The sequence below is a fragment of the Capra hircus genome, chromosome 3, assembly GCF_001704415.2.
Source record: "Capra hircus breed San Clemente chromosome 3, ASM170441v1, whole genome shotgun sequence".
NCBI lineage: Eukaryota > Metazoa > Chordata > Mammalia > Artiodactyla > Bovidae > Capra > Capra hircus.
Window position 1 is genome coordinate 7952679 of NC_030810.1, and position 27844 is coordinate 7980522.

The window sequence follows — 27844 nt, forward strand, 5'->3', positions numbered from 1 at the left end:
GGCATGGCAACCCACTCTGGCATTCTTGCCTGGAGAATCCCATGGACAGAGGAGCCTGGCGGGCTACAGTCTATGGGGTCGCAAAGAGTTGGACATGACTGAACACTTTCCACTTTCCATAACACTTTCCACCGCAAAGAAAGGAGCAGTACCCTGTGCAGACCTCACAGTTCACACCACCCATGGACTGTTGCTCTGGCCCATCTCCTGGTGACAAGGATGGTGGCCACCTTTGCACGAGGCCCAGAGCAGGTCCAGGCTGCAGTGCAGGCATCTCCGCTGCTGGGACCATCTGAATCAGGGAGAGGTGTTTGGGATGGGAATAGATGTCATGTGAGTTCATGGGAGGCCCCGGCCAGGGAATCACAGCCTAGGCCCCGGAGTCTGGAGCAGGCCCATGCCATTTGCAGCAGAGAATCATCCATCACTCCAGAATCAGCTCCTGCCCTGGGGCCTGGTGGACACGGAGCATCTGGGCAGGGCCATTCAGTGCCCACTCGGTCAGAGCCACCCTGAGAACTAGAGACCCACCATTGGGAGGCCAGTGGGCTCCATGATACCCTGTCCTGGGGTGGAAGGGGCACCCCCAGGAGGGAAGCACAGGGTGAGCTGCCTGGGTGTCGTGGGGCCCGCCAGGTGAGACTCACCCACTGGTGTCCATGGCCTGCAGTCGCTGGAACAGTGTCTCTGAGAGGCTCGGCCGGCTGACCTCGGCAGCTCGAGGGATCTCCATGGAAGCAGGGGCCTCCTTAGCCTCGCATGGCCCCACAGATAAAGGGATGATGTTTCTGGGTGGCAGCTCGGGTGGAGACATGGCCCCTTCTACCCAAGACAAGAGCAGGAGAGCCGTCTGGGCCGAGTGTACCCTCCCTCAGCATCTCCACCCTCCCACGCCCTCTGTTGGTGATCTCTCCACCGTCCCGTCATGTGGGGTCCAGGCCAGGCGCCCAGCCACAGACCCACCTATGCCCACTCCGTCCCTTTCCGTCCTTGCTCCCTTGCCAGCTCTGGGGGAGCTGACCAAGGACAGGTCTTGGTGGCCTTTGACCCGGGGCCCAGCACAGAGCGAGTCCCATTGAGATGCTCTGCAAACACCTGCTGGGATAAGATGGCCGTGCCGGGCAGGGCTGCTGGCCTTGGATGGGTGGAATCAGCCGCCTCAGCGGCTCAGCAGGCCAGCCGGCTGTGGGGCAGAGCAGGGGCCCTGGACCGGCTGACACTGGGTTCCCATCACGGGAGGAGTGGGGCAGGGAGCAGGCAGGGCCCCGCGACACTCCCACCCAGGCTCCCTTTTCTCTGGACTTTCCAGTCTCCATCCTTCCTTCTCTATCCCTCTAGACGCTCAGAGACAATGGAAGAGAGTGAGGGGCTCCCTCCACCCAAGTGACCAGACTCGGCTTGGGAGATGGGGCTCCTGCCCACTCACCGGGGAAAACTTCCATCCTGCATGCAGCAGACATTGGGGGGAGGGGTGAGTCCTGAGCCCCTGGGCCTGTGACATCTTGTCCCAGCCTCTCCCCACACAGAATGGCCACCCTCAGGGGCCTGGCCACAGACCTCCCCCGGGGAAGTCCTTGGGGGAGGATGAGCCCTTGACTTCCTCACCTGGCCTGGGTTCTATCAAGGGTCATGAGTCTGTTTAGAGCCCCACGGGGGCACGCAGCACCTTGAGGAGACCTGAGCCAAATCTGACACCTTGGACTGGACTGGCGGGGGCAGGGTGGGGTGGGGGAGGGGGAGGGTTGGGTGGGTGTGGGGAGTCTCCACTTTAAGCCTACAATAGGGCCTTGCTTGGGGAAGGGGAGCCGGCCATCGTGAGATTGTGCTTCTTTTTCCAGTTCTTTCAGGGAGGCCTTTTTCTAGTGTTGGGGTCTTTTTCTAGACCACCACGCCCAGAAGGGAAGAAACTGGGTGGTGTGTGAGAGGGAATGCAGAGGGCATTTCAGCAGGATGGCATCTCAGTGTCAAGGCCCAGCCTGGACTCCTGGGTACCGCTGGTTGATACCACACGGCCCTGGGCACAGCCCTGGCCCCAGACTCACGGTGGACATGTCATCTTTGGCTATGTCACAGCCGAGGGCACCTCTTTCTGGGCCGGGGGAGGCGAGAAGGAACACAGCTGCCTCAGCCTGTGAGCTGTCCCCCTCAGCCCCTGCAGACCTGAGCACCTTTGAACACACTCTGGCTGGGCCTCACCTCCAGGAGCAGGTGGCTGTTCAGAGCTGGCCCTCTGGTGAGGCCGCCGAGGCATTGTGCAATTGCTCGAGGTGAGTCTCCAGGGAGGCAATGGAAAGGGGGCCCGCAGAGGTGGGGGAAGGGACGCCCAATGGACGGCTGGGAGCAGCCAGGGACAGGAGGAGCCAGGCAGGGGACCTCGGCACCTCTGGTCTCATCTGTCCTTGTGGGGAGACCCCCAGGGGTCTTGCTGGTTCCAGGCCCTGGGACCTGGGACTTAGAGGGAGCCCTGACCGGTTGAGAGTCTCAGTTACGTATCCCAGGGGTTTCTTTTAGGACCTGAACATTTGAGGGGAAGAGAAGGGTGGCTCCCTGGCTGCACTGCCTCTGTCCGACTCTCGCCTGTGTGTCTGTCCCTCCACCGCTAAAGCAGCAGGACTGACTCTCAGATACCTTTCAGGGGCTGTACCTTTTTTTTTGTTTTGTTTTAATGATACTCTCATGAAACACCTTTCTCATCCTTCCAGTTTGGTGCAATGATCTCTTCCTCCCTCCTCTTTACAGCAAAATTCAGCTAATTATTTTGACAATGATTTTAACAGCATCGAGTGTTTACTGTGTACTAGGCTCTGGGATCTACATTGACTCATTTGATGACACCGAGAGGTAGACACGATTTTTAGTGTCTCTTTAAGAGCAGTCTGTGGTTAGGAGAGGTTAAGTAATTCATCCGAGGTCACACAGCTAAGAAGATGGGGAGCAGGAAGTTTGACCTAGGTCTGTCTGACCCCAGAGCCTGTGTTCCTAACAGGTCTTTAACCACCGTGTCAACCCCCTCTGATAACCAGACCCACCTAATCTACAAGCACCTGAAGTTGGAGAGATACCCCAGAACTTAAGCACAGGACTCAGATGGCAGGGACCCAGGGCACGTTCCCTCCATCCCTTCCTACCTGTCTCCTCTTCTGGCTCGTCTCCCGTGTCCTCCTCCTCCAGGGGCACGGGATACTGCAGGTGGGTCACCAAACCCATGTTTTCCTTCTTGTAAAACTCGATGAGCTGGTCCAGCTTGGTGAAGAATCTCATGGGGACGCCTTCGGACGCCTGAGGACAAATCCCAAACAGAAGCACATTGAACTGACTGGAACACCAGCCAACCACAAAGGCCACCTGCAGCGGAGATCAACGAGCCCGAGGGAGTGACCGCAATCCAGAAAAAGTTCTGGGCTCCCACACAGGGCCTGGCCACCATGCCCACACCCTCACAGCCTGTATCCAGTAGCCCCTAACAGCCAGTCTGCAAAAGGGGCAAATAGAACAGTTTAAAAAAATTTTTTTTTTCTTTTGGTTTAAAAAAACACTTTTCTTTTAAAAAGTATTATGTTGCAGATATAATGCATTTTCTTTATGGAAAAAAATCTTAAATACATAATTTAAAAAATCATCTGTAGTCCCACAACCCCAAGAGATATATTTTCAATAGTTTAGAATAGTTTTTCTGTACTGTTGTGTATTTGTGTGTGTGTGTGGTGTGTGTGTGTGGTGTGTGTGTGTGTGTGTGTGTGTGTGTGTGTGTGTGTTTGGTAGGGGGAGTTATTAACCCTTCTCTCCCAAGAGTATTAATTTTTAAATACGGGGAAAATTCTATTCTAGCAATTGTTTTATTTTTATGTTTTTCATTTGACATGATTCTGTTTTACCAAAACTCAGAAAATGGTCAAGGCAGCACCAAAGTCTTCCCTGATTTGTATCTCTGTTGCTAATGACAGGGCCCATGGAGGGTAATTCTGGTTTGTTCAAATGCCCTGGGGCCAGGTCTCCTTATCTCTTGCTCAATGGCTCCAGCTGGAAACTCAAGTTCGGCTGCAGCCGGCGTCTCCCACCCAGGCCCTGCCCCTGAGGAGGCCCCGCCCACACGAAGGTGCCTCTGTGATTACCGCCCCCAGGTCGGCAGGCAGCAGGGCACGATGAAGAACGCAAGCAGGATATTTAGGGTCTCCTGGATACTGTACCCTATGGCTCCTAACCCAGCATGCCCCAGTGTCCTGCCTATCCTCCCTGTCCAGTTCCCTGATCCACTTCCCCTTGGTGTTCCATCCCAGGGAATTTGCACCACTGTCTCCCCACTGGCCCAGCCAAAAACACAGAAGACTGCCTCCCCTCACCAACACACAGAGGGCAAAGTGGACAGTGTAAGGGAGGGAAGACATCCGGAAATGGACCAGGACCTGTCCTTGAGCCCTGCTCCTGGTGGTAACGCCAAGTCGTGATGAGGATGTGTTTGCCTTCAGAGATTCCGCTTCTGTCTCTCCCCTTTACTCAGGCTCCACACTGGCCTCTCCGTCTCTCTCCACATGGATTTGTGTGTGTAGTACAATGCATACATGCATAAATCTATACATGTATAGAGGGCACATCTGTGTGTTTGAGTATGTGGCTTTAGCTATTGAATAAATTAGTAAAGAGTTTAACAAAAGGGTGTTTTGATTATTTTCAATAAATTCCTTTGCTTTCACACAGCCTCACGTTAAAGCAATTTCTTTTGAGCATCATCGAACCAGAGAGATCTCAGCAGTGGCAGCCAGGCTGCCTGAAAAGTAACCTAAATAGGTTCAAAACCCAAAATGAGAGGCATAACAAAAATAATTTGACATGACATAGGGTCAATGAACTCGATTCAGTTAGAGCAGTCCTGGCAGGTGTCATCCTGTTAAAGAATTTACAGCTAATGGATGACAAGCCATTAGGCGTATGGAATAAGGATGTGAAATATCAAAGAAAGTCAAGGTGAAATGACTCACGTGTGAGTCTGGAAAAAGGTTCTTAGCTGGAGGATGTCTGGGGAATGTGTGTCTGAGACAGTACGTGAACTGTGGGAATTAGATGCCCCGATGCTAAGACATGTATTATTTTATGTACTGCTAACAGCTAAAGCATAAAACAAGATACACCATCATTCTGTGGGCACAGCTGACTTCAGAGATGTTTACGTCTCAAGCACCTTAGAAATGATGAAATATGCTGGATACTAAGTGTGCAGAAGAATGGTTGTGTGTGTGTGTGTGTGTGTGTGTGTGTGTGTTAGTTGCTCAGTCTTGTCTGACTCTTTGCAACCCCATGGACTATAACCTGCTAGGCTCCTCTGTCCATGCGATTTTCCAGGCAAATATACTGTAGTGGGTAGCCATTTCCTTCTCCAGGGGATCTTCCCAACCAGAGATCAAACCCCAGTCTCCCACATTGCAAACAGATTCTTTACTGTTTCGGCCACCAGGGGAGCCTGCAGAAGAACAGAAGACTCTAAAATTCATCTAAACACTATGGATCCAGTGAGTGGGGAGTGCTGTTGGTGAGAGAGAGACACTGGGGCCCTGCTTGTGCTCGGACTGACCACAGAGGCCAGGGAGCCAGGGCCTGGCAAACGTGGGCTGCTGGCCGCCCAGGTGGCCCAGGTTCCCAGGAAGGTAGAGAATGAGTCCAGTCTCCAAGGAAGGCGGAGCTTGTGGAGGGTCTCCTTCCTGCACGTGTTGTATCGCTGCTCCCGAGAGGGGAGCAGCAAGCACAAGCCTCAGGCACCTAAGGGATGAGCCTGCAAGCAGCAGACGACCCCAAAGCACAGACTTGCTGTGCACACGTGGGTCAGTGGGGAGGGAGCAGGCTGTCTGAGCAGGTGGACCCAGACACACAGACGCAGAAGAAATGGTGAAGGCAGGATGCCAGCGGGGCCACAGGGCTCCCTGGGGGAGATGTCCCTGAGAAAATGTCCTCATAAGTCTCTGTCATTGGCACTGAGACTTGAAGGGCTTCGCAGACACTCCTTGAGAGCTGAGGTTCAAAGCACATTCAAGAGGAGCAGGAGGAGAGAAAGGTTAGGGTGCCCAGGGTTGTGGCAGCACCTGAGCTGACCAGACTCATTCAGGGGGGTCCGGACATGGGGGTCGGAGGCTCCATGTAACCAGGAAGGAGCAGCCCCGCCATGGCCTTCTCACGCCTGCGCGGGGCTGAGAAAGGCCCTCCGTCGAGGCAGGATGACGGCCAAATCAAAGCCGACATTGGGAGTCGGGGCTTCCAGGTGGACAGTGCCTTGACCGTGGGAAACTGGCGCCTGGTCAAGTCCATATGTGCCTGCCCGTGGTGCAGCCCATTGTCGGGGGCGGGGTCTGCTTGCTGTCATGTCCCCAAATGGAGCTGCAGGGCCGGACTATCGGCACAGGGATGCTTGGCGATTACTGCTTGGACGGACTTGCAGTACTGGGGTCAGGATGGACACTCGGGGAGAGAGAGGGGCAGAGACGGCCCTCAGTGGGCCTGGGAGGAGGTATGGAGAAATGGCTAGGGGAGCGGAGGTAGCAGGGGAGCACTTCCTCCCTTTACACTGCTCCCCCAAACTGATCCCCCCAAAGTGATGCCTTTTCAACAATTTAATGTAAAACGTCTGTCTGCGAGGTTGTCGAATGTATCATCACGTGTATCGTCAGAGCCAGGCAGGAAACAGATGCCACATTCAGCTGGGGGGCTTGGGAAGAATTTAGTGGACGGGGTGTAAAATACCAGTAAGAGGGGGTGCAGCCCTCCACCGCCAGTGAAGTGGGGCGTCGGTGTTCACCCTGGACCAACCACGGGAGAGGGTGGACTTGGGACCCAAAGAGGCTGCTGGCGCAGAAGCTGAAGCCTCTATGAAGCCAACCCCCAGGCCCTACAGGGAGGGAATGGGGGCAGAAGGTCCTCCACCCTCCATCACCCAGCTGTGCATGGCATTTTCCCAACCCAACAGGAAACCAGGAGACTCGGAGGGCGTCTGGGCTTGAACGCGGCCAGCAGCCTCACAAGGAGCCCGGGTGACAAGACGCCCAGGAAACGGCGGGAAGGCAGGGTTCCTGAGTCCTGCGGGCAAGGGTAGCCCCCGCAGGGGAGGGGGACCGGCCAGGCTGCTGGGGCAGGGGCCTCCCTGGGTCCCTAACAGCCGCCAGACTGCCTTCCTCATTCTGCAGCCGCTGCCTTCCTGAAGAGATCCCCCAAGTCATTTTGAAACAGAGAAGGAAACCCTGAAGGCCCACGCTAGCCGAGCACTGCGGACGCTGCCCTATGCAGTTAGAGATGGGGGATTTCTGCTCTGTGCCAGCCCTCGCTCCACGAACAAATACAAATGCCTTCTCTCTGGAGCAGACGCCTAGCACACAGAGCAGACAGCGTGATCTGAAAAAGCCCAGGGCAGCAGTTCCTACGGTAAGTTGGCTTTTCATTCACGATGTGCGGGGCAAAAAGCAGGCAGCCCTCAGGGATCTACTGAATGGACATGACTTCATGTTCATCACCAAAAGTGATTCAGAAGGGGAAAAGAAAAACACACGGTTAGTTCAGATCCTGAGACAAAGCCCCTGACTGATTTCTTGCCTCCCCTTTCCAGGTCTATGGAAATTTCCAGGTGATTTCCAGCAAGATCGGTTCCAGATCAGCAGACAGTGACTCACCAAGCCCAGCCGGGCCTGCTCCCTCTACAAGCTGATAAGTTTTTGAAAGAGAGGGACTCTGCTTGGTTCAGCTTCACATGGTCACCCAAGTGCCTTGCAAGGGTAATGACAGGCCCTAGCCCTGTTCAGGGAGATGTGTGCCTTACCTAAAACCAATCTCACTGTTGAAAAGCTCTAGCTGGAAACACAGAAGTATGGCTTACTGAGCTGGGCCTGGCCGGGAGAGGTCCCTTCACCCTACGGCTTGGCACCCGTACGTACCCACATACAATACTTCTGGGGAGGTATACAGCATGGGGGATCCCCTCCACCACCCAGGCCACCAGCGTCTTTAAAACAAAGGACAGTGGATGTCCAGACTGTGGGTGGCCCATGGCTGTGGCCTCTGAGAAAGGCTTTGTCCCCAGAACCAATTCTTGCACTCTGACTTTCAGGCGTGGTCCAGAAGGAGGGGAGCAGGGCAGGGAGGCCAGAGTGCTGGGCAGGCTGAACTTTCCCAGAATATAATTTTAACTTCACACTGTCTGCCGCCCCTAAGTGGGGAACTGAAAGGAGGCGAGCCCCACCAACCCCCGCCCCACCCCAGGAGGAAGCCGACCAGGGGATCAGGAAGAGGCTGCTGCCTTCATTTTAAAATGGAAAGGCTATAAAAGCATTGTGGAAATTTCACAAATAAAGGGAGAGTGTTAAGAAGTGGGGTCAGGGAGGGGATTTGCTCATCACCTCACTGCAGCCAAGTGTTTCTTTTAAGTCCGTAGGAAAGTCTCTGTGCTCTGCTGTGCTCAGTCCTGTCTGACTCTTTGTCTGTGGGAATCTCCGGGCAAGAATCCTGGAGTGGGTTGCTGTGCCTTCCTCCAGGGGATCTTCCCGAGCCAGGGCTCAAACCGGCATCTCTTAAGTTTCTGGCATTAGGCAGGCAGGTTCTTTACCACTAGCGCCACCTGGGAAGCCCAGGAGAGTCTCTAGCAAGATCTAAAGTGGGGAAACAGCCCCATTTGTCTGCTGTGAGGAGAATGGCAGGGAGGGGTGTGGGTGGCCGGTGTCATGACCATTTCTGTTTTCCTGGTGCGGATACACTTGGCCCGAGGAGGCTGGGAGGGCGATGGAGGCCTCAGAGGCGGTAGTGGGGGAGAGCTGGATTCAGCCCAGACCTCGGGGCCGCCAGACTTGGGGCTCCCACCCGTCCAGAGAGGCAACTGCCCTGATGGAGCAGAGCCAGGGGGAGTGTGGAATCTGGCTGTCTGGGCCCAGCACCCCCTCCCACCTCCACCCCCAGCATCGCTCCCTCCACTCGGCGATCAGCCCTGCTGGGGCTGGACTCCTGCTCCGCCCTGTCCTGCCCACCTCTCATGGTCTGGAAGCCATCTCCTCCAGCCCTGTCTCTGCCCTCCCCGTCTCTGCCAGCCCCTCAAAGGCTTTCCTTGGTCTTCCTTCTGCCCTCAGGACTGGTCTGAATCTTTAATTGCCTCCTCTCCCCCCAAACCTCCAACTTGGGGAAAGGAGGCAGAGGCAGAGGAACCAGGTCACGGGTCTCGTGGTTCTGTTGGGCCCTGCAGAGTTTGGGGTTTGTTCTAAGAGTGGAGTAAGTAGGCACTGCCCCGCTCCTGCCCCTCCCCCGCCAACATCCCCACTCTGAACTGGGGAGGTGCCGTGGAGGGAGAGGGCGCCAGGGTGGAGATGGATCTGGAGCAGTCTTGTTAACACACCTGGGAGGGGATGGTATCTGACCCAGAATGGACCCCCCAGGTGTCTCCTTAAAAGCCGATCAGCCCTTCCTCTTTCCCTGCAGGTCCCCTCCTTTCTTGAAGACACGTGTGATCTGTCTGCTTCCTTTCCTTGCTCTTCCTTTGAAGTGGCCGGAGCCTCTGGGGCTTTGGGGCTAGGGCCGAGGAGGTGGTCAGCCGGCAGAGGATGTAGGTGGGGCAGGGAAGGTCAGGGCCTGGCCGGGGCCCGGGGCAGCCAAGCAGGAGACTGGCAAACGACGAAAGATAAGGAGAGATGGGAGCTGGGCTCCTTGCTGACAGAGAAGGGAGTGGGGATAGGCTGAACTCTGTCTGCAGTATCGGGCTGGAAGGGGAAGCATCAGTGTGAGCACAGGTTAATATTTTTTACGAATGCAAGTAAACACTGATGCAGGTGTGTGCGTGGGTATGTTTGTCCACTCACATTCCCTAGTTCTGTCTTCCAGGAGGATCCAGAAGCAATAACTTCCCAGTTGCAACGAGCCTACCTACATACTGTAGTGCTAAGTCGCTCAGTCGTGTCCGACTCTCTGGGACCCCATGGACTGTAACCCACCAGGCTCCTCGTCCATGGGATTTTCAGGGCAAGAATACTGCAGTGGGTTGCCATCTCCTTCTCTAGGGCATGTTCCCAACCCTGCGTCTTCTACATTGGCAGGCAGGTTCTTTACCACTGGCACCACCTGGGAACCCTGGGGGTAAACACTGTAAGTTCCCTGCATATGAATGAGTTCCATTCTGAGAACGGGTCCATAAATACAGTTTGTCTGTAAGTCCAATAAAGTTAGCCTAGGTACCCAATTGACGCAACTGGTCATACAGTATTATATGTAATAAGTTCATAATACTTCTCACACAAATAATATATAACAAACAAAGAAGAAAACATTTTTAATCTTATAGTACGACACCTTGAAAAGCACAGTAGTACAGTATAGCAGCTGGTGTACAGGGGCTGGCATCAAGCGAACAGGCAAGAAGAGTTACTCACTGGACGAGGGAGAGGAGGTGCAGCTGAAGGATTACCAGCAATGGGAGATGGAGGGCAAGCCGCAATGTTGCTCATGCCTGACGCTGATGGAATGCATGTTCGCATCCTTGAAAGTTCACAACTTGAAGGTCTGTATGTAGGGGACTTACTGTACTACCCTCCACTAAGAGGAAGCAGCTCCTTGGATGGCTCAACTTAGGGTCGGAACAGGAAAGGTATAACGTGAGCCTGGCACATCTTTTACCCCAGAAAGTAAATGGTCAAAAAATGATGCAGATTTGTCAAAAGGATACAGGAGTCAGGAGACGATGGAAGGGATGGTTGAAAGGACCATCTGGCACAATCTGAGCATCAAAATGAATACTAAAAATAGTGATCATTTATTGAATAAAACAGGAGTTCATGAGTCTATACAGATGTAAACAAATGAGCCAGGAAAGCTCTTTTCACAGTAGAATGCCAACTAGTAACTGTCACAGGGATGATGGGTACAGTCACCGTCTGGCAACCATCACAGTAATGATGGATTCGGGAAAGAATCAACAGATGCCGAAGATGCCAAGACTAGGGGGTGAGACTTTCAGGAGGAGTGGGCCCTCTAGATGGTCCCAACGTGTCTTCTCACAAAAGAGTGCATCCTTTAAAAAGGGAAGATAGTACCTTTTCAAAGAGGAAACTTGGCTAACCCCACCTTAACCAAGTGGCAAAGTTAACTTCCCCAGTAATGGGACAAAATGACACGGTGCTCTCCTGGGACTGGTACACGGAGGACACAGCAGTGTTTCTGTAGTACCCGCCAAAATCCAGCCCCTGGGCCCAGTTGCATGGAGACACCTAAAAACCCTACACTGAGGGATAGTCTACAAAATTACCAGCCCATTCTCTGCAAAAATGCCAAGTTTCATCAAACTAGTCAATCCTAAAGGAAATCGACCCTGAACCGATGCTGAAGCTGAAGCTCCAATACTTTGGCACCTGATGCAAAGAGCCAACTCACTGGGAAAGACCCTGGTGCTGGGAAAGATTGAGGGCAAAAGGAGAGCGGGGCGGCAGAGGATGAGATGGTTGGACGACATCATCGACTCAATGGACATGAGTTTGAGCAAACTCTGGGAGATGGTGAAGGACAGGGAAGCCTGGTGTGCTGCAGTCCATGGGTCGCAAAGAGTCGGACATGACTGAGCAACTGAATAAGAAAGTGAAAGTGTTAGTCACTCAGTCGTGTCTGACTCTTTGTGATCCCATGGACTGTAGCTTGCCTGCCAGGCTCCTCTGTCCATGGAATTCTCCAGGCAAGAGTACTGGAGTGGGTTGCCATTCTCGTCTCCAGGGGTTCTTCCCAACCCAGGGATGGAATCAGGGTCTCCTGCATTGCAGGCAGATTCTTGACCGAGTCACCAGGGAAGCCCCTAATGACAAGGGATGTGATATTTACAAGCACAAGGGATCCTGGATTAAACTTTGGGCTAGAGGGGAAGGTATAAGTAAATAAATACATATTTGTTTTTATATATAAATATTTGTTTATATATGAGTATATATATATCTTATATTTTATAAATATGTACAGTGAAAATGAAAGTCACTTTTTTGTGTCAGACTCTTTGTGATTCCAGTCCATGGAATTCTTTAGGCCAGAATACTGGAGTGGGTAGCTGTTCCCTTCTCCAGGGCATCTTCCCAACTCAGGAATTGAACTGGGGTCTCCTGTATTGCAGGCAGATTCTTTACCAGCTGAGCCACTAAGGAAACCAAGAATACTGGAGTGGATAGCCTATCCTTTCTCCCATGGATCTTCCTGATCCAGGAATCAAACCAGGGTCTTCCTCCGATGCAGGTGAATTCTTTACCAGCTGAGCTACTAGGGAAGCCCTTAAATATTTATGTGCAAAACATATAAACAAATATTTATTTTTAATATAAATATTAAATAATACCTATATATTGCTATAAAGGACATTATTAAGACAACTGGAGAAATTTGAATGGGATCTGAAGAGTCTATGTTAATTTCCTGATTTTGATGGTTGAACAATGGTTATGTAAGAGAGAGTACATATCGTTTAGGAAAAACACATTGAAATATTTAGAAGTGATGGGTCATTGTCAGCAACTGACTCTCCAATAATTAAAAAAATAATAGTAGTATGAGAGCAAGAGAATGAGAAACTTATTATGCTAAAATGTTGACTGGGGAAAGTGAATGAAGGGCATACAAGAAATTTTTGTACTATTCTTGAAATTTCTATAAATCTGATGTTATTTTCAAAATAAAAAGTGAAGAATATAACCAGGGTGGAAAAGATCTATATCCTAAACAGGATAGTGGTTCTATGGAAACACTCTTTTGAACTATATATTATAATAAAAAGTTTTTAAAAAATTAGAGTGTGTAACCTAACTCATTTAATTAACGTTCACACAAGAACGGACATACACCCAAAGGGGGAGGGGTTTAAAAGATTTTGTCCAATTCCTGTCAGAATAATCAGGAGATTTTTTCATAAAACTAGGACAAATAATTCCAAAATGTATACAGAACTGCAAAAGAGCCAGAATTGCCAAAGCAATCCTGAGGAAAAAGAGCAAAACTAGAGGTATAACCATCACAGACTTCAGACCATACTGCAAAGCTACAGTAATCAAAACAGTGTGATATTGGCACAAAAACAGACACACAGATCAATATAACAGAATAGTAACCCACATAGTGACCCAGAAGCAAACCCACGTATCTACTGTCAATTAATCTGTTACAAAAGGGTAAAATATACATAGAGAAAAGAGTCTCTTCAATAAGTGTGTGCACGCTAAGTCACTTCTGCTGCTGCTGCTGCTAAGTTGCTTCAGTCGTGTCCGACTCTGTGCGACCCCATAGATGGCAGCCCACCAGGCTCCCCCATCCCTGGGATTCTCCAGGCAAGGACACTGGAGTGGGTTGCCATTTCCTTCTCTAATGCATGAGAGTGAAAAGTGAAAGTGCCTTCAGTCACGTCCAACTCTTTGCAACTCAGGCTCCTCTGTCCACAGGACTCTCCAGGCAAGAACACTGGAGTGGGTTGCCATTCCCTTCTCCCGGGAATCATCCCAACTGAAGGGTCAAACTCACAGTGTCTTATATCACCTCCTTAGGCAGATGGTTTCTTTACCGCTAGCACCACCTGGGAAGCCCCTTCAACAAGTAGCGGTGGGAAACTGGGACAGACACTCTTGGACTAGAACACTCCCTCACACTTTATACAAAAATAAACTCAAAATGGTTTCAAGACCTAAATGTAAGACATAAACCCATAAAACTAAACAGAGCATCGGTGGAACACTTGTTGACATAAATTGTAGCAGTGTGTTCTTGGATCAGTCTCCTAAGGCAAAAGAAATATAAACAAAAATAGACAAATGGGACCTAATTAAACTTAAAATCTTTGCACACAAAAAAGGAATCCATCAGCAAAATGGATCAAGAAAACCTACAGAATGGAAGAAAATATTTGCAAATTATGCGACCAAAACCAGGTTAATATTTAATGTATAAACAGCCCATACAGTTCCATAAAAAATGCAATAAAAAATGGGCAGAAGATTTGAATAGACATTTTTCCAAAGAAGACATACAGATGGCTAACAAGCACATGAAAAGATGCTCAACATCACTATCAGAGAAACATAAATGAAAATCACAGTGAGGAATCCACACCTCTCAGAATGCCTATCCTTAAAAAGTCTACAAATAGCAAGTGTTGATGAGGTTGTGAAGAGCAAAGAATCCTTGTACATTGTTGGTGGGAAGATAAATTGGTGCGGGCACTTATGGAAAGCAATATGGAGGTTCATTTAAAAACTAAAAATAGAACCAGATTATGATCCAGCAATTTGATTCCTGGGTTTATCCCTAGAAAAAATGAAAACACTAATTCGAAATGATACCTGCACCCACTATGTTCATATCAGCATGATTTACAATAGCCAAGACATGGAAGCCACCCAAATGCCCATCAACAGACGACTGGATTAAAAAGATCTATACCCATAGAAAGGAGTATTAGCCATAAAAAAGAATGAAATGATGTCATCTGAAGCAACATGGATCTGGGGAATATTTATGCTTAGTAAAATAAGTCAGAGAAAGATAAATACTATATGATATCACTTTTAAGTGAAACCTAAAAAATAATACAAATGAATGAATATACAAAACAGAAACAGACTCACAGATATAGTTATCATACTTGTTATCAAATGGGAGAAGCAAGAGGTGAAGGACAAATCAGTAGCATGAGATTAAGAGATATAAACTACTACGTATAAAATAGATAAACAATAAGGATGTACTATAGAGCACTGGGAATTATACCCTCTGATGATATATTATGTGCAAAAACGCTGAATCACTCTGCTCTACTCCTGAAATTAGCACAGTATGGTAAATCAACTATACTTCATTTTGTTAAAAATGTATCTTGTCTAAAAATGTCTATTTATTTTAATTGCAAGAAAGCTTTTCCTGTCTATATAATTCTGGAAGTCTCTGTACAAAAACTACATCCTGGAAACGTCTTGGATGCTCAGATAATCGTAATAATCCTGATATATGAAGAATGAAAGGCAATCACTGAACCGCTTAGCATGGAGGTGAGACAGCAGGTGGCCCTAGTGGTAATGGTAACCTGCCTGCTAATGCAGGTAGACGAAGACAAGTGGGGGTTTGATCCCTGGGTCGGGAAGACCCCCTGGAGTAGGAAATGACAACCCGCTCCAGGATTCTTGCCTGAAGAATCCCATGGACAGAGGAGCCTGGCAGGCTGCAGTCCATGGGGTTGCAAAGAATCAGACACGACTGAAGTGACTTGGCACGCATGAATGTGCAGTAGGTGTGCACACTCTTGGTTGACCCGGGGGAGGGGCAGCACTCAGTCACACACACTTTTCAGGCTGGGGCTGAAATCCATTGATGAGCAGGGCAAGTTTTGCTTTGTGACCAGGAGTCAGGGATGGGGGGTAGTGTGGGGAGAGCTTGGCGGGACAGGAAGGCAGGGGGCTGGGGTAGGTATTGACATAGCTGCTTTTTCTCCTAGGCCCCATGGGCTTGGTTCAGCTTCTAGGAAAAATAAGAGCGAGGTGGAGACTGAAGGCAGGTTTTAGGGGGGCAGAACCTGACAGACTGGCAGATGGGCCTTGGCGCTTAGCGCAGAGCCCCAGGCAGGGAGGGACAAGGATGCTGGTGCTCTTGAGTTGCGCAGGGCAGCATGAAACTTCTTCACGTGTTTAGCCTGCCACAGCCCCGCATGAGCAGGAGACAGGGAGGATGCTCTGTGTGGAGCCACCACTGGCCGGCCGGAACGTGGCAGCACTAGTCATGGGACAACTGGAAGAGGCCACTTTCTGGCAGTCAAGCTGCAGGGGGCTGGAGCTGCCTTGTCTCGGAAAAGGCCTGGTGGTGTGGGTCCTTGTGCCGGAAGGCTGTGGGTGGTACCTGGAGGATGGAGGAGGTGAACGGAGAAGGGGAGTTCTCCAGGTCTGGGTCCGGGTCCCGGGGAGAGGGGTCCTAAGCTGGACAATGCTGGGTATCAATCTCTCAGGAAGAAGATGGTCACAGTGATAAGGACCCAGTTCTCTGCTGTGTGTCCTGGGTCAGGGGCAGGGGAGGGAGCCCTCTCAGGGGTCTTCTGGAGCCTCTCTGGCCCTTTGCAGGTGAGGGTCCCACTTCCCAAAAGGAAGAAGCTGGAACGGGCCGAGGCGCGTTAGCTGTGTTATCTAACCCCGAGTCTCTCTAGTATCCCACGTGGGAGCCACTGCCCCATCCTACAGATGGGAAAACTGAGTCTTGGAGAGGTGGAGCCGCTTGCCTGGCGGTCAGAGACATGGTCAGAAGAGCAGTCAGTGCTGAGGGGACATTTCGAGATGAGGAAGGGGATGGGAGGTGGTGGGTGGGTGGGCTTTCTAGCTAGACACGAGGGCAGGGACCAGACATGGGGCCCCGCTGACTCGGGGAGCAACCAGGTGCCTGGAGATCTTCCCTCAGACTCCAGCCTCCCGCAGCTCAGCGGGCAGCTGGTGGTGAGAAAGCTTGCATGTGGGCGAAGCTCTTATACAGGGTGGCAGCGGGCCCCTTCCACACAGTGGTGGGTGGTATCAGGAGGGGAGTGGCTGACACTTGCTGTCTGCGGGCACAGTCCCGTCTCTACTACCTGCCCCTTGGGCAGGGTCCTAAAGCCACTTGTCTGGGGGTTTGAAGAGGGTAGGAACCAACACCAGTCTTGTTCTGAGCCTTCTCCAGGCAGAAGGGAGGAATGTGGCAACTCTGGGAGGAGGCATGAAGCTTAAAGGAAGAAACGGAGAAACTGGTTGTCAGGTCAGCCCAACCCCACTCACCAGTGGCAGCTAGAGGGACATCACTGCTCCAAGTTCGCAGCGGGGAGCCCCCAGGCCCCTCTCTGCCCAGATCCAGAGGTCCTGGCACTGGTGGGGGTGGGCTGTGTCTCATGCCCAGCCAGCAGGCTGGGGTCTCCCATCTACCTTGTTCCAGCCAGCCCCCGTTGCCTGAGGCTGGGTTCTTCAGCTTTGCTCTTGCCTTGTTTTTGGGCAGACTTCCCAGAACCGCTTGGCATGGGCTCTGCTCGCCCGCCAGTCTCCACGCTCACTTCCACATCTACATCCTTCCCTGAGTTTTAGGGCTGACATCCCCATTTCTCAACCCACGCACCCTCCTTGGGCCTGCAGCCCCCCACCACTTGCTTTCTGTAGCCATTCCTCCCCAGGTTGCCCCTGACTGGCCACACACCCAACAGAGCCAGTGACTGGCAGGCCTGCCTCCTGCAGCCTCCCACCAGCGGAGCCCTGGGTGCCAGGTCAACTCCTAGTCATGGGTGTCCTGTAGGCTCGTTCAGTTTTTTTGTCCATGAGTGAGATCCCCACTGGAAGGTTGTGATCATAATAAAGCCCCAAATCTCTGCCTTTCACTATCTGATATTTGAGCCCTGGGAGTAAGTCGTGCACTCTCCTTGTAGACTGAGCAGCTGATAAAGTGCTCTGAACCACTCACATCAAAGGAGCTGCAGCCAGGGGGACTGAGACGCTTACACCTCTGGCGGGTACTGAAATGACAGCTCTCAGATGCATCGTCTGAGGCTGGTGTCATCGCAGTCAGAGTAAGAGGGCAGAGGACAACAGTGCTACCTGCTAGCACGCAGTCTGTGTGCCTCAACAGTGGAACCCTCATCTGGGGGCCCGCAATGAAGACCCTGGGAGAGGATGGACTCTTTGTCAGGACAGGCACAGCTGACAGCTTAGAAATCAGATCACACCCAGCATCACAGAGAGGTTGTCAGCTAACTATGGAAAAGGTCTCTCTGCTTTCTCTAAGCACTCACATGAACAGACGCCGGGAGGATGAAGAGGGGTGCCCTGCTATAGAATTTTGCAGCCACAGCCTCCATCATGGTACCTAGGGTGCTGTCACTGCACCAGAGCACAAAGAACTTACATCCTTGTCCCATCGATGTTGGGCTTGGCCATGCTGCTTGCTTTGATCAATGCATTGTAGGCCAAAGTGTCCGTTCCCACCTCAGAGCTTAATGGACATTGTAGGTCTCTGCTTGCCACTCCCAGGCCTCTGTGATCTGATGAGATGGTGACCCAGTAAGCCTCCAGTCCCCCAGCATGGGCCGAGAATTAAGATGTGAGGAGCAGGAGCAGGCCCAGGTCTAACTGGAAACCCAGAGTCCAGCTGAGTTCAGGAGAGCCCAGCCTAGCTCAACGAACAGCCCCAAGAGAGGAAAATAAATGTTGCTCTAAACCACTGAGATTTTTTTGAGTGTTTGTTCCACAGAAAATGCTGACAAATACAATTTCAAAGAGAAGAATGAATTTTTCCTGAAATGCTACCTTCTCTTATCAAACATTCATGACGTAATTTCTCCATTTACCCGTGAGAAAGCTGAAGCTCTAAGAGGTTAGGTAACATGTTCAATGTCACACAACTTGTATGATGCCCAGGACCTGGCACAAGGAACACACCCACATTCTCTGCACACCTGGTCTCCAGAGGCCACTGTCCTGCTTTCTCATCCTTCCTGTAGACCTCCAGGCCTCTCGGGGCCCTGTCATCTTTCTGATGAGTCTGAACGCCACTGTGGCACCAGAGATCCTGTCCCCACGTCTCCCTCCACTCCCTACACATCTGTAGGCCCTGCTTCTCAAAGCCACTCTCTGGGATCAGCTTGTCAGCCCACCTCTGCACCTAGGCGGGGCTGGAGTAGACCAGAGCTGGTGGCTTTTCAAGCCAGCAGGCAGACCACCCACCTGTGCTAACCTTTTACCACGTGCCCCACCCAGGGCTAGGCCAGGGGCATTCGACAGGGATCAACACAGACCCAGGCCCTGCCCACAGCCTAGCAGGGAAGCAAGATGTGAGACAATAAACAAGTGAACAATGACAAGCTGCAGAGGCTGAAAGAAGTCAGTGCCTTGGGAGGGTACTGTAAGTGGACCGAGCCTGGTGTCTTTAAAGAGACAACACTTGAGCTGAAGTGCAAAGGCTGGACAGTGATCGCCCAGGTCACAAGACCAGGAGAGGAAATGCTGACAAAGGCAAGTCTGAAGGGAAGGAGGAAGGAGGCGTCACGGCAGGTAGAGCCACTGAGCGGCACGTGCACAGTACTGGGGCTGATGTAAAGGTGCGGTTTCTCATCACACTCAGGTCCTTATATGGACTGTGGTAGGTGTCTTACCCAGTCCCTAGATCCCTTTACCATCTATGCCCCCTGCCCCCTCTCTCCTGGGGGTTCTGTGCTTTGCTGCTCAAGGCTTGAACCTGCAACCTTAAATGATTCTGCTTGCAAACTGGAGCCACCTCATTCATGGGAGATCCAGGAGAAGCCGGGCAGTCTGATTCTCTGTGCCCGAACCAGCTAACTCATACCTGGATGCAGCCCAGCTCTTCGCTTTGATGCAGAACAAACCCAGAGGTGTAATTCTGACTCCAGAGCTCCCTGTAGGGTCAGGCTGGCTTTGAGACTTCACCTGAAATTGTACCTTTGCTTGGCTTCTCTTCTTCACCCATCTTGTGTCCCCCACTCTCTCACTTGATCCTCCGGGGACCCTCTCTTTAATCAATCATTGATACCCAAGCTAGGGGTCTGCTTCTGAAAGAACTTGACTTTTGACAGTCAACTCCCCAAACCAGTCCTTTGACTTGTCTGTCTTAAAACCTCCATCCACAGCTTGATCCAAGGATTTACCCTCAACCCAAGCCCCTCACCAACAGCAAGGAATTTGGACCCTCACTTGATGGAAGACTTGATCAGACTTAAAGTCCTTAGCTTCCTCTTCCTTCCCCAAATGTGACTGCCCATGAGGACCACCACCCCCTGCTCCCTACTTCTCTCCCTGCTGGGCTCAGCAGACTCTCAGCTCATATCCTACCTCACTCTGCACAGACCAGTTGAAAACTTAACTCTGTGATGGGGCCTCTGATCCTGTGAGTCCCTAAGTTGCCAAGAGGGAATATACGGTGTCAAGTGAGACTGGATATGCTCGGAAACTCGGTATTGAGGTGACAAAATGAATCATGAGAAACTTCCACATTGAGAATGAATGAGGAGATGAATATTGTTGTGAGAAGCCAGTCAAACTGACTTAAGTTTCTGTCAGTCTTACCATTTTACAGATGAAGAAACTGAGGCTCAGAAAGGCCAGATGACTTGTAAGTAGCAGCACCAGGACCCCAGCTCAGGGCCCTTACTCTCAGTTCTGTGCCCCTGGACTCTGAAAGGCTGTTGTCCTCCAATGTCTCAGCCGGCAGTGTTCTGAAACCTTTGGTATGAGGAAGCCTACTTTTAACTCCACCCAAAGGACCTTATTTACTAATGGATATTACATAATTAAAAGCCTCTCTCCCTTCCTTCCTCCCTCAACATCTTGCGTTGTATAAGGAATTCCAGGAGCGTAGACCAGTGCAGCCATTCTGGAGAGCAATCAGATACAATTGCAACAAATTAAATACGTGAATATCCCATGACCCTTGGGCCTGTTCTCCAGGGCTTCCAGGGCTTACCTCGGGCCACCTACGTGGATGGTCATCACAGGTTTCTTTGTGGTGGAGAGACCTTGGGGGAACTGAGTGCCCATCATGGGGAGAGTGGATGGGCAGAGTGTGGCCAAGGTGTACAAGGGGGTGTTATGCAGCAGCTAGGAGCAGACTGGATGTGTATGTAGCAACATGCAAGGGTCCTTTGGTGGAGAGAGTAGAAAAGAGAATGAGGACTCGGGTATCACTCAGCACATTGACAGTGCATGCATGCCCAACAGCAGTATGTATTTTGTAAGAACCTATTCAGATACAAAGACACCCACTCAGTGGTTGCCTGTTAAAGGGAGGGTTATGCAAGCGCACTGTGGGGCTAGGAGGGATTAAAACAGTTTGTGAAGACTCGGCTTTATAGTGAGAAGGCGCTGTGGCTTTGATCATGTAATCTGATTGCAAAAGTTGGGTACTTTGTTGTGGCCTTTCTGATTTGACCTGAACTAATTACCAAAATCTTCTGGGTCTCAGTTTCTTCCTTGGTCAAATGGGAAGGGAAAAGTGGCAAGAGGAAGTAATATTCAGTTAGAAAGCAGTGTGGCCCGAAAGAAAATGCATGAAATCTGAAGCCCGATGTATGAGTGAAGTAGGCAGGGTGTGAGACCCTAGGGTGAGGTGGGGACTATGGCACATGGGAGAAATGTCCGCTGAAAGGGACCAGCTTCTGCTGAGCTCCAGTTATATTCCCAAGAGTTGCCAAAATTTCAAAACATTCAAGGAAAGATTAAAATATAGATTCTTTGATAGAAATCTCGTATTTTTAATTCTTGCAGCTAATCTTTTAAAAACAGACCACAACAGTCACAAATTCAGACCTTAGCTCCAACATTCAGTAGCTGTAAGGCCTGGAGAATGGCATTCAGCTATCTAAGGCTGAGCCAGTTTTCTGGTTCATGAATGAGGAGTCTCAGATCTACTCAGCCAGGTATTAAAATGGGCTTGTATAATAAGTCCAGAACATGGCTCCACTATCATCAAGGGAGTATCTGCTCGGTGTTGAATATGCTAATTAATACAGTATCAACTCCTGCTTTTCAGATGAGTAAGCTGAAGCTCAGAGGAATGAAAAATTAACAAGAGTTAGGTAGAAAAAAATATCTTCTCCAAATGTGATGAAAAGGAATGAGTAAAACTGAATTGAAATAATGTATAAATGAGGGTCTGGGGATTAAATGGGCTCTAAGTAAAGTGGAAGTGATTATTAATCTGTCTGAGCCCTAATAAGTTACAGGAGTCTCTAATTAAGACATCTATGGTTCCAGGGGAACCTCCCCAGTGGCTCTGTGGGTGAAGAATTCACCTGCAAGGCAGAAGACACAGGAAACGTGGGATTGAACCCTGGGTCAGGAAGATCCCCTGCAGGAAGAAATGGCAACCCACTCCAATATTCTTGCCTGGAGAATCCCAAGGACAGAGGAGCCTGGTGGACTACAGTCCAAACGGTCGCAAAGAGTCAGACGCGATTAAGAGACTGAGTGTGCCGCTTGGTCGCAGGGACTTGCCTTGTGGTCCAGTGGTCAAGACTGTGCTCCCCATGCAGGGGGCCCGAGTTCTAGCCTTGGTCAGGGAACTAGATCCTGCACACCACAACTGAAAATCCTGATGCCCCAACTAAAGATCCTGCATGTTGCAACTAAGACCTGGTGTAGTTTAAAAAAAAAAAAAAAAAGACATCTGTGGTCCCAGAGGCAGCAGACCTCGCTGGGCAATAGCCAGCATGAGTTTATCACGGACTAGGGATGTGCTGAGGCCCACCTGTGCCTATTTGTTCTGGCTCAAAAGCCAATTTTTTTCCGGAATCCCAAGAGCTTGTTGTTAAATGATTCCACTATGGTGGAGGCGCTGGTGAGAGCACTCACGCCACGGAAACTGGCCAACACTGCAGACCAGGGCTTTGCTTTCTTCCCTGGAGAGCCGGCTGTCAAACGTCTGCCAATGCAGGGGGCCCCGTGCCATTTATCAGTAGCAAAATCATTCTCTCAGTTCTTAGAGGACTGGCTTCCCGTGCACACGTGCGTGCCTCACCCTCTGCGTGGCCCCGATCTCTGGAAGCGACGCTGGATCAGGAAGAAATACCGTCGACACCAGATGGTTAACGTTTCTTGGTGGGAAAGCAGAGGAGATTACTGCTCAGTGAGGAAAAAAACACTTTGTAATGAAGATGGCAAAGGCAGAGATCAAAACAGGAAGCTTTCAGCTTGCCTTGCTGGGGGTGGGTGGGGGGGTGGGATCGCCTGAAGCTACGAGACGCTGAAAAGGAAGAAGAGCAAAGTGTCATGGTTGGCAGGGCACGGTGACACGTGTGGGCCGTCCAGGCCCCCAGCGGAGCTCACCCTCGACCTCTGGGGGACAGCGGCTCAGGGCAGGCAGACAGGAGTGGATGGGCAGCTCGGGGTAAACATCTGCCCTGCAGAGGAACCGAAAGTCACCGTTTGCAGGCTCCTGCTGCTCTGAGGAACTGACAAAGTCACCCTTCCACCGTGAGACTGAAGCCCCGGGCAGAAAGGGGGAATGCAACAATGCCTGCTTCTACAGAATCCAAGCCTCATTCCAGGGAAGGAAGAGAAGTCCACTGAGAGAGCTCAGTGGTGGGGAAGGACGAAGAGGCAAGGACCGGAAGCTGTGATGCGCACAATGGGCAGGATGGATTCTTTTGTGGTTTGCAGTTGAGTGAGCTTGGCATCCACCCCAGGTGAGATGCTAGATCAGCTTACTGACAGCATGGTTTGTAAGACACACTAAAGCAAGGGGCAACCCTTGGAGCCAGCAGGAGGTCACTGGGAAGAGACCAAGCTGGCTACTGTTAACATAGTAGAAGGTCAGTTTATGTTTGCTAGCCTGATGAACTAGATCGTTTCTTGCATCTGACAGAGATTATGGCTCAGTTGCCTACAGAGGCAGGGCAGGCGATATAAACGAGAGGAGCTGGCTGGGAGTGAGACAGTAGGGAGGTGGGGACTGTGACATATTAGAGTGAAATGCCTCTGTGAAAGGTGGGAGCTTCCACTCGGCTCCAGGGACATCACACAGGGTCATGTGGGTCTCAGGTTGTCAGCTTCCAAATTTTCTAGGGAAGCTAAAAATTCAGTATTATGTAAAATCTCTGAATTTCCATATTTTAAAATTATTTTTATTGTTTTTTATTTATTTACTTTTTTTGCCCATGCTGTGTGACTCTCGGGATCTTAGTTCCCCAACCAGGGATTGAACCCAGGCCCTGGCAGTGAAAGCGCTAAATCCTAACCACCAGACCACCAGGGAATTTCCAAAATCTCTGAATTAAAAAAAAATCATAATTTAAAAAAAGAATGTCAGGCAAAGAGAGCACCAAATCCAGTGCAGGGGCTGCCAGTTTGTGGTCTCTGGTATAATCTACATAGATTTCAATAAAGCATTTTGTGATCTTCATTGGTGATCTTTTGTTAAGAACCACGTGGAGGAATATTGGCTAAGCGGAGAAGACACCAGCGTCAGTCTGGATGTAGGTTTCTGCTGCTATTGAGGTCTCCCTTTCATTTACATCAGCAATTTCAATTAGGATCCAGGAAGTAGATTTATTACTGTGAGGCTACCACCAAGCTAGGAGGCATCTCAAATATGCTGGATGACAGACAGAACCAGGTCAAACCAGAGCTCAGTGATCTAGAGCAAGGGGCTGGGGTACAGAGAAGACCCTCCTGGGCACTGACACCGTGGCAATGCTTGTCAGTATCCCATCCACTCTGCCATTCCAGTTTGGGCATTGTTTGGTAGGTCCCTTCTTGGCACTGGCATTTTTGGCCTTTTCCCCCTTTATTGAATTTTAATTTCCTTGTCTTTGTTATGCATCCTCCTTCCAGAGCAGAAGCATCCTCCAAAATTAGAAGCAAGACAAACGGGGAATGTCATTCCCACTAATGTACATCACTTCACCGTAGGTCCCAGGTGACATGAAACAAGCCAAAGCAACTTCCCTCCCTGCAAATGACTCGTATTGAGAAGAGACAAATCATGTATACAAGAGACAGTATCATGTATACAAGATCATGTACCCAGAGATGTCAAAAGAACGCATTCAAAAAGTGATTAAAACTCATAATCATTGATTCAGAATTGCTGAATTACTGAATTCAGTAACTCAGAAAGATTATGCACGCCCATCCTACAAAAGTCATAACACAGACGCCAGCAAAACCTAACCAGAAAATGCCATGGAAAAGACAGATTCTGTTTGCCAAGGTAGCTAAAACAACATCACATCCAGTAACAGTGAAGATGTAAGAACTCTATGGAGAAAATAAAAAAGACAGTACAAGAGAGATAGAAAAGAAAATCTGAATAAATGGAAGAGATGCTCCATTCTCTGACAGGACTTGACAGTATAAGGATATGAGCTATCTTCTAATTAATCTATAAATTCAATGCAATTATATAAAAATTCAAATTGGATTTTTTTTAGGGCCCCTTAAAGCTGATTGTAAAATTCATCTGGAGAAGAAAATGCATGGAAACCACCAAAGAATAAAGAAAACAATAAATAGAGCTCGGTCTCTGGGATGCACACAAGAAAGTCACAGCAACAAAAACATTACAGAACTGAAGCAAGACTAGATTCATCAGTCAGCGAAAGAAGGAAGATTCCCTAGATTAGGACTAAGCGAATTTAGCACGTGATAAGTGGTATAGTGAATCAACGGGAAAAAGACGGGTTATTTAATCAGTGGTGTGGCTTTCCCTAGAAGATGGCGATAGACTCTACTTTTTTACCAAATGCAAAAATAAAGAGCTGAACATAAAAGATTATTATAAAAGTGTAGGGGAAAATAATATTTTCCTTGGATAAATAACATTGAGAGGAGTGATTCACAAACCCAGAATCCATAAACGAAAACATTTGATTACAAAAAAGTTATGAACTTCCACATGACAAACGAATAAACAAAGTTTTTTTAAAAAATGACAGGCTGGGAGAAAATATTTACATTGGAACAAAAAAAAATTAATATGCAAAACATATGAAGAGTTTTTATAGTCAGAAAGATTTTTTAAAGGGAAAAAACTGACAAAGAATATAAATAGCCAATTCATAGGAAAAGAAATACACATAGCCAATGCATATGTGAAAATACAGTTATCTTCATTTCTTTATATTTATACTTATTTATTTGGCTGCACTGGGTCTAAGTTGTAGCATGCAGGATCTTTGCAGATTCGAAGTCTTAGCTGTAGCCTGTGGAATCTAGTTCCCTGACAAGGGATTGAACCCCAGGCTCCCGGCACTGGGAGTGCAGAGTCTTAGCCACTGGACCATCAGTGGCTGATGGTCCCATTTCTAAAGAGGAAAATGCAAAATAAAATATTGAGATTGCATTTTTCCCCACTGTTTGATGAAAGTAATAGACACTGATAATGTCCAGTATTGCGGTAATGTCCAGTACTGAGAAGACAGGGGACATGGTGGGTGCAGAGTGGTATCAGGTGTGAGATGATTCATCAGAAGAGGTTTGGGCAGGTTGTTTTGGCTGTATCTACAACACACAGATTGTAGAATGCATTCCTTCAGCCTCGGAATAGTTCATCCCAAAGGGAACCTCCACACGTGCACAGCACAGAAAAACCTACTGCTTATTGCAGTATTGGGTTTTTTTTGTAGTAATAACCAAAAAAAAAAAAAAGGAAAAGAAATTGTCTAAGAGGAGGAGGACGAAGTATATTGTATGACAATTGAGAAGCACAAAGGTATATGAACAAATCTAGGCTGGATCTCAAAGACAGATTGCTATGGGAAACAAGCAAATTGCAGTACAATATGAACATCATGATCTCATTTATAAAAAAAACCCCAAAACCCTATACATTTGTACAGGCCCAAACTTCTATGTAAATGCACCCAAAGTGGCAAATGCTGAATTGCTGGCAGTGGTTCCCCTTGCAGAGGAGGGGGGAGGTGGGGAAGGGGAGGGGGAGGGCAGGCTTTCACTTTCTACTCTGTGCTTCTGTTTTGTTTGAAGGCTTGTAAAAAGATATATTCATGTTTCTCTTGAGTTGAAAACGAAAGCAAAAAAAAAAGTATATATATAGAAAGAAAGAGAGAAAGAAAACAGCAACTGTTATAGGTAGGCCTGCCATCCTCAGACAAGGGTCTTGATGCTGGGGTCTCTCCACCTGCCCCTGACCTGGAAGAGCTCTACTTGAGAACAAGCATGGGGCTTTGGGGGCCCTGCCTTGGGGGCTCAGTCCCCGGCTATCTCTAGCAGAGTTTTACAGAACAACGGCGACACATTTTTCAAGAAATTACCCCACCACCCAGTTTATGCGTCGAGTGGTTTAAATTCAACACATGTTTTTCCTAGAGGGGTTGAAGGAATAAAAGGTAATTTTTAAAAAGGTTTTTTTTTTTTTTTTTCCAAAACATTGTGAATGTACTAAGTGCTGCGAAATCTTTCATGTTAAAATGATTAATTTTGTGTTATGTGAATTTCATCTCAATCAGTACAAAAAACCACAAAAACAAGCAACCACCACCTCCCCACCCCTGTGGCACCCTGTTATCTACAGAACTGACTCTAAACTCCCAGCCCAGTGCTCAAACCCTTCATATCAACCTGATCTCAACCTTTTCACCCCCAGGTTTCTCTACTGGGAATCCTATTTGGGACCGCACATGACAGCAACCCTACCCTCCAAGATTTCTGGGACAATCCTGTTTCCTGTAATACATTTTTTTAAAAAATAAAGACAAGAAGTGAAAAGTTTTAAAAAGTATTACTATAAAAGTTATGTCTTGGCCATGGTTAAAAAGAATCAAAATAGTACGAAAGTTATCAATTGCAAAGTAGAAGCCCTCCTCCCATTGGTAACCCCAAATGGTAACCCCTATTCTTGTTAACATTTTTCAGATACCTCTTCTGCCAACTCTGATGTTTGTGCAGTACTGTGTATATATTATACCTCTTATCAAACAAAACCCCAAACTCTCAAACGATAATATCACCTTGCACCTTCTTCTTTTAAATTTTGGGGATATTTCCAACCTATTACACACAGGTCTACCTTAACTTTTTAAGCAATTGGTCAGATTTCGCTTCATGTAAAGGTTCCCTGCTCATCACAGTTATGTGGCTTGCTGGTTCTCCTTGGTCCCCATTTTGAAGTGATGCTGCAGAGAATGTCTTTGCCCACGTGACCTGTTGGACACATTCCTATGGGGAGAGGGTCATTCCTTATGTGGACCAGGTGCCACAGATGTTCATGGATGGTGACAACTTGCCCTCCAAGGTGTTAGCACTGGTATGCGTTCTTTCTCATCCCATGCGACACTTCCTGCCATCTCCCCAACCTCACATGGTGTTCAGACCTTAACACTGATCTTCACGAATCACTTGAAGATCTTGCTTAAATGCTGATT

The 27844-nt window shown here is 49.2% G+C and overlaps 1 protein-coding gene across 1 annotated transcript in view; it reads right to left on the minus strand.

Annotated features, from left to right (window-relative positions):
• Positions 1-27844, minus strand: part of INPP5D (inositol polyphosphate-5-phosphatase D) — a 137946-nt gene that overhangs the window by 74736 nt on the left and 35366 nt on the right. The window contains exons 3-4 of the mRNA XM_018041075.1: positions 3129-3279; positions 648-822 (exon numbers count right to left, since the gene is read on the minus strand). Coding sequence (XP_017896564.1) covers positions 648-822; positions 3129-3279 — 326 coding nt within the window. The remainder of the gene's footprint in view (positions 1-647; positions 823-3128; positions 3280-27844) is intronic.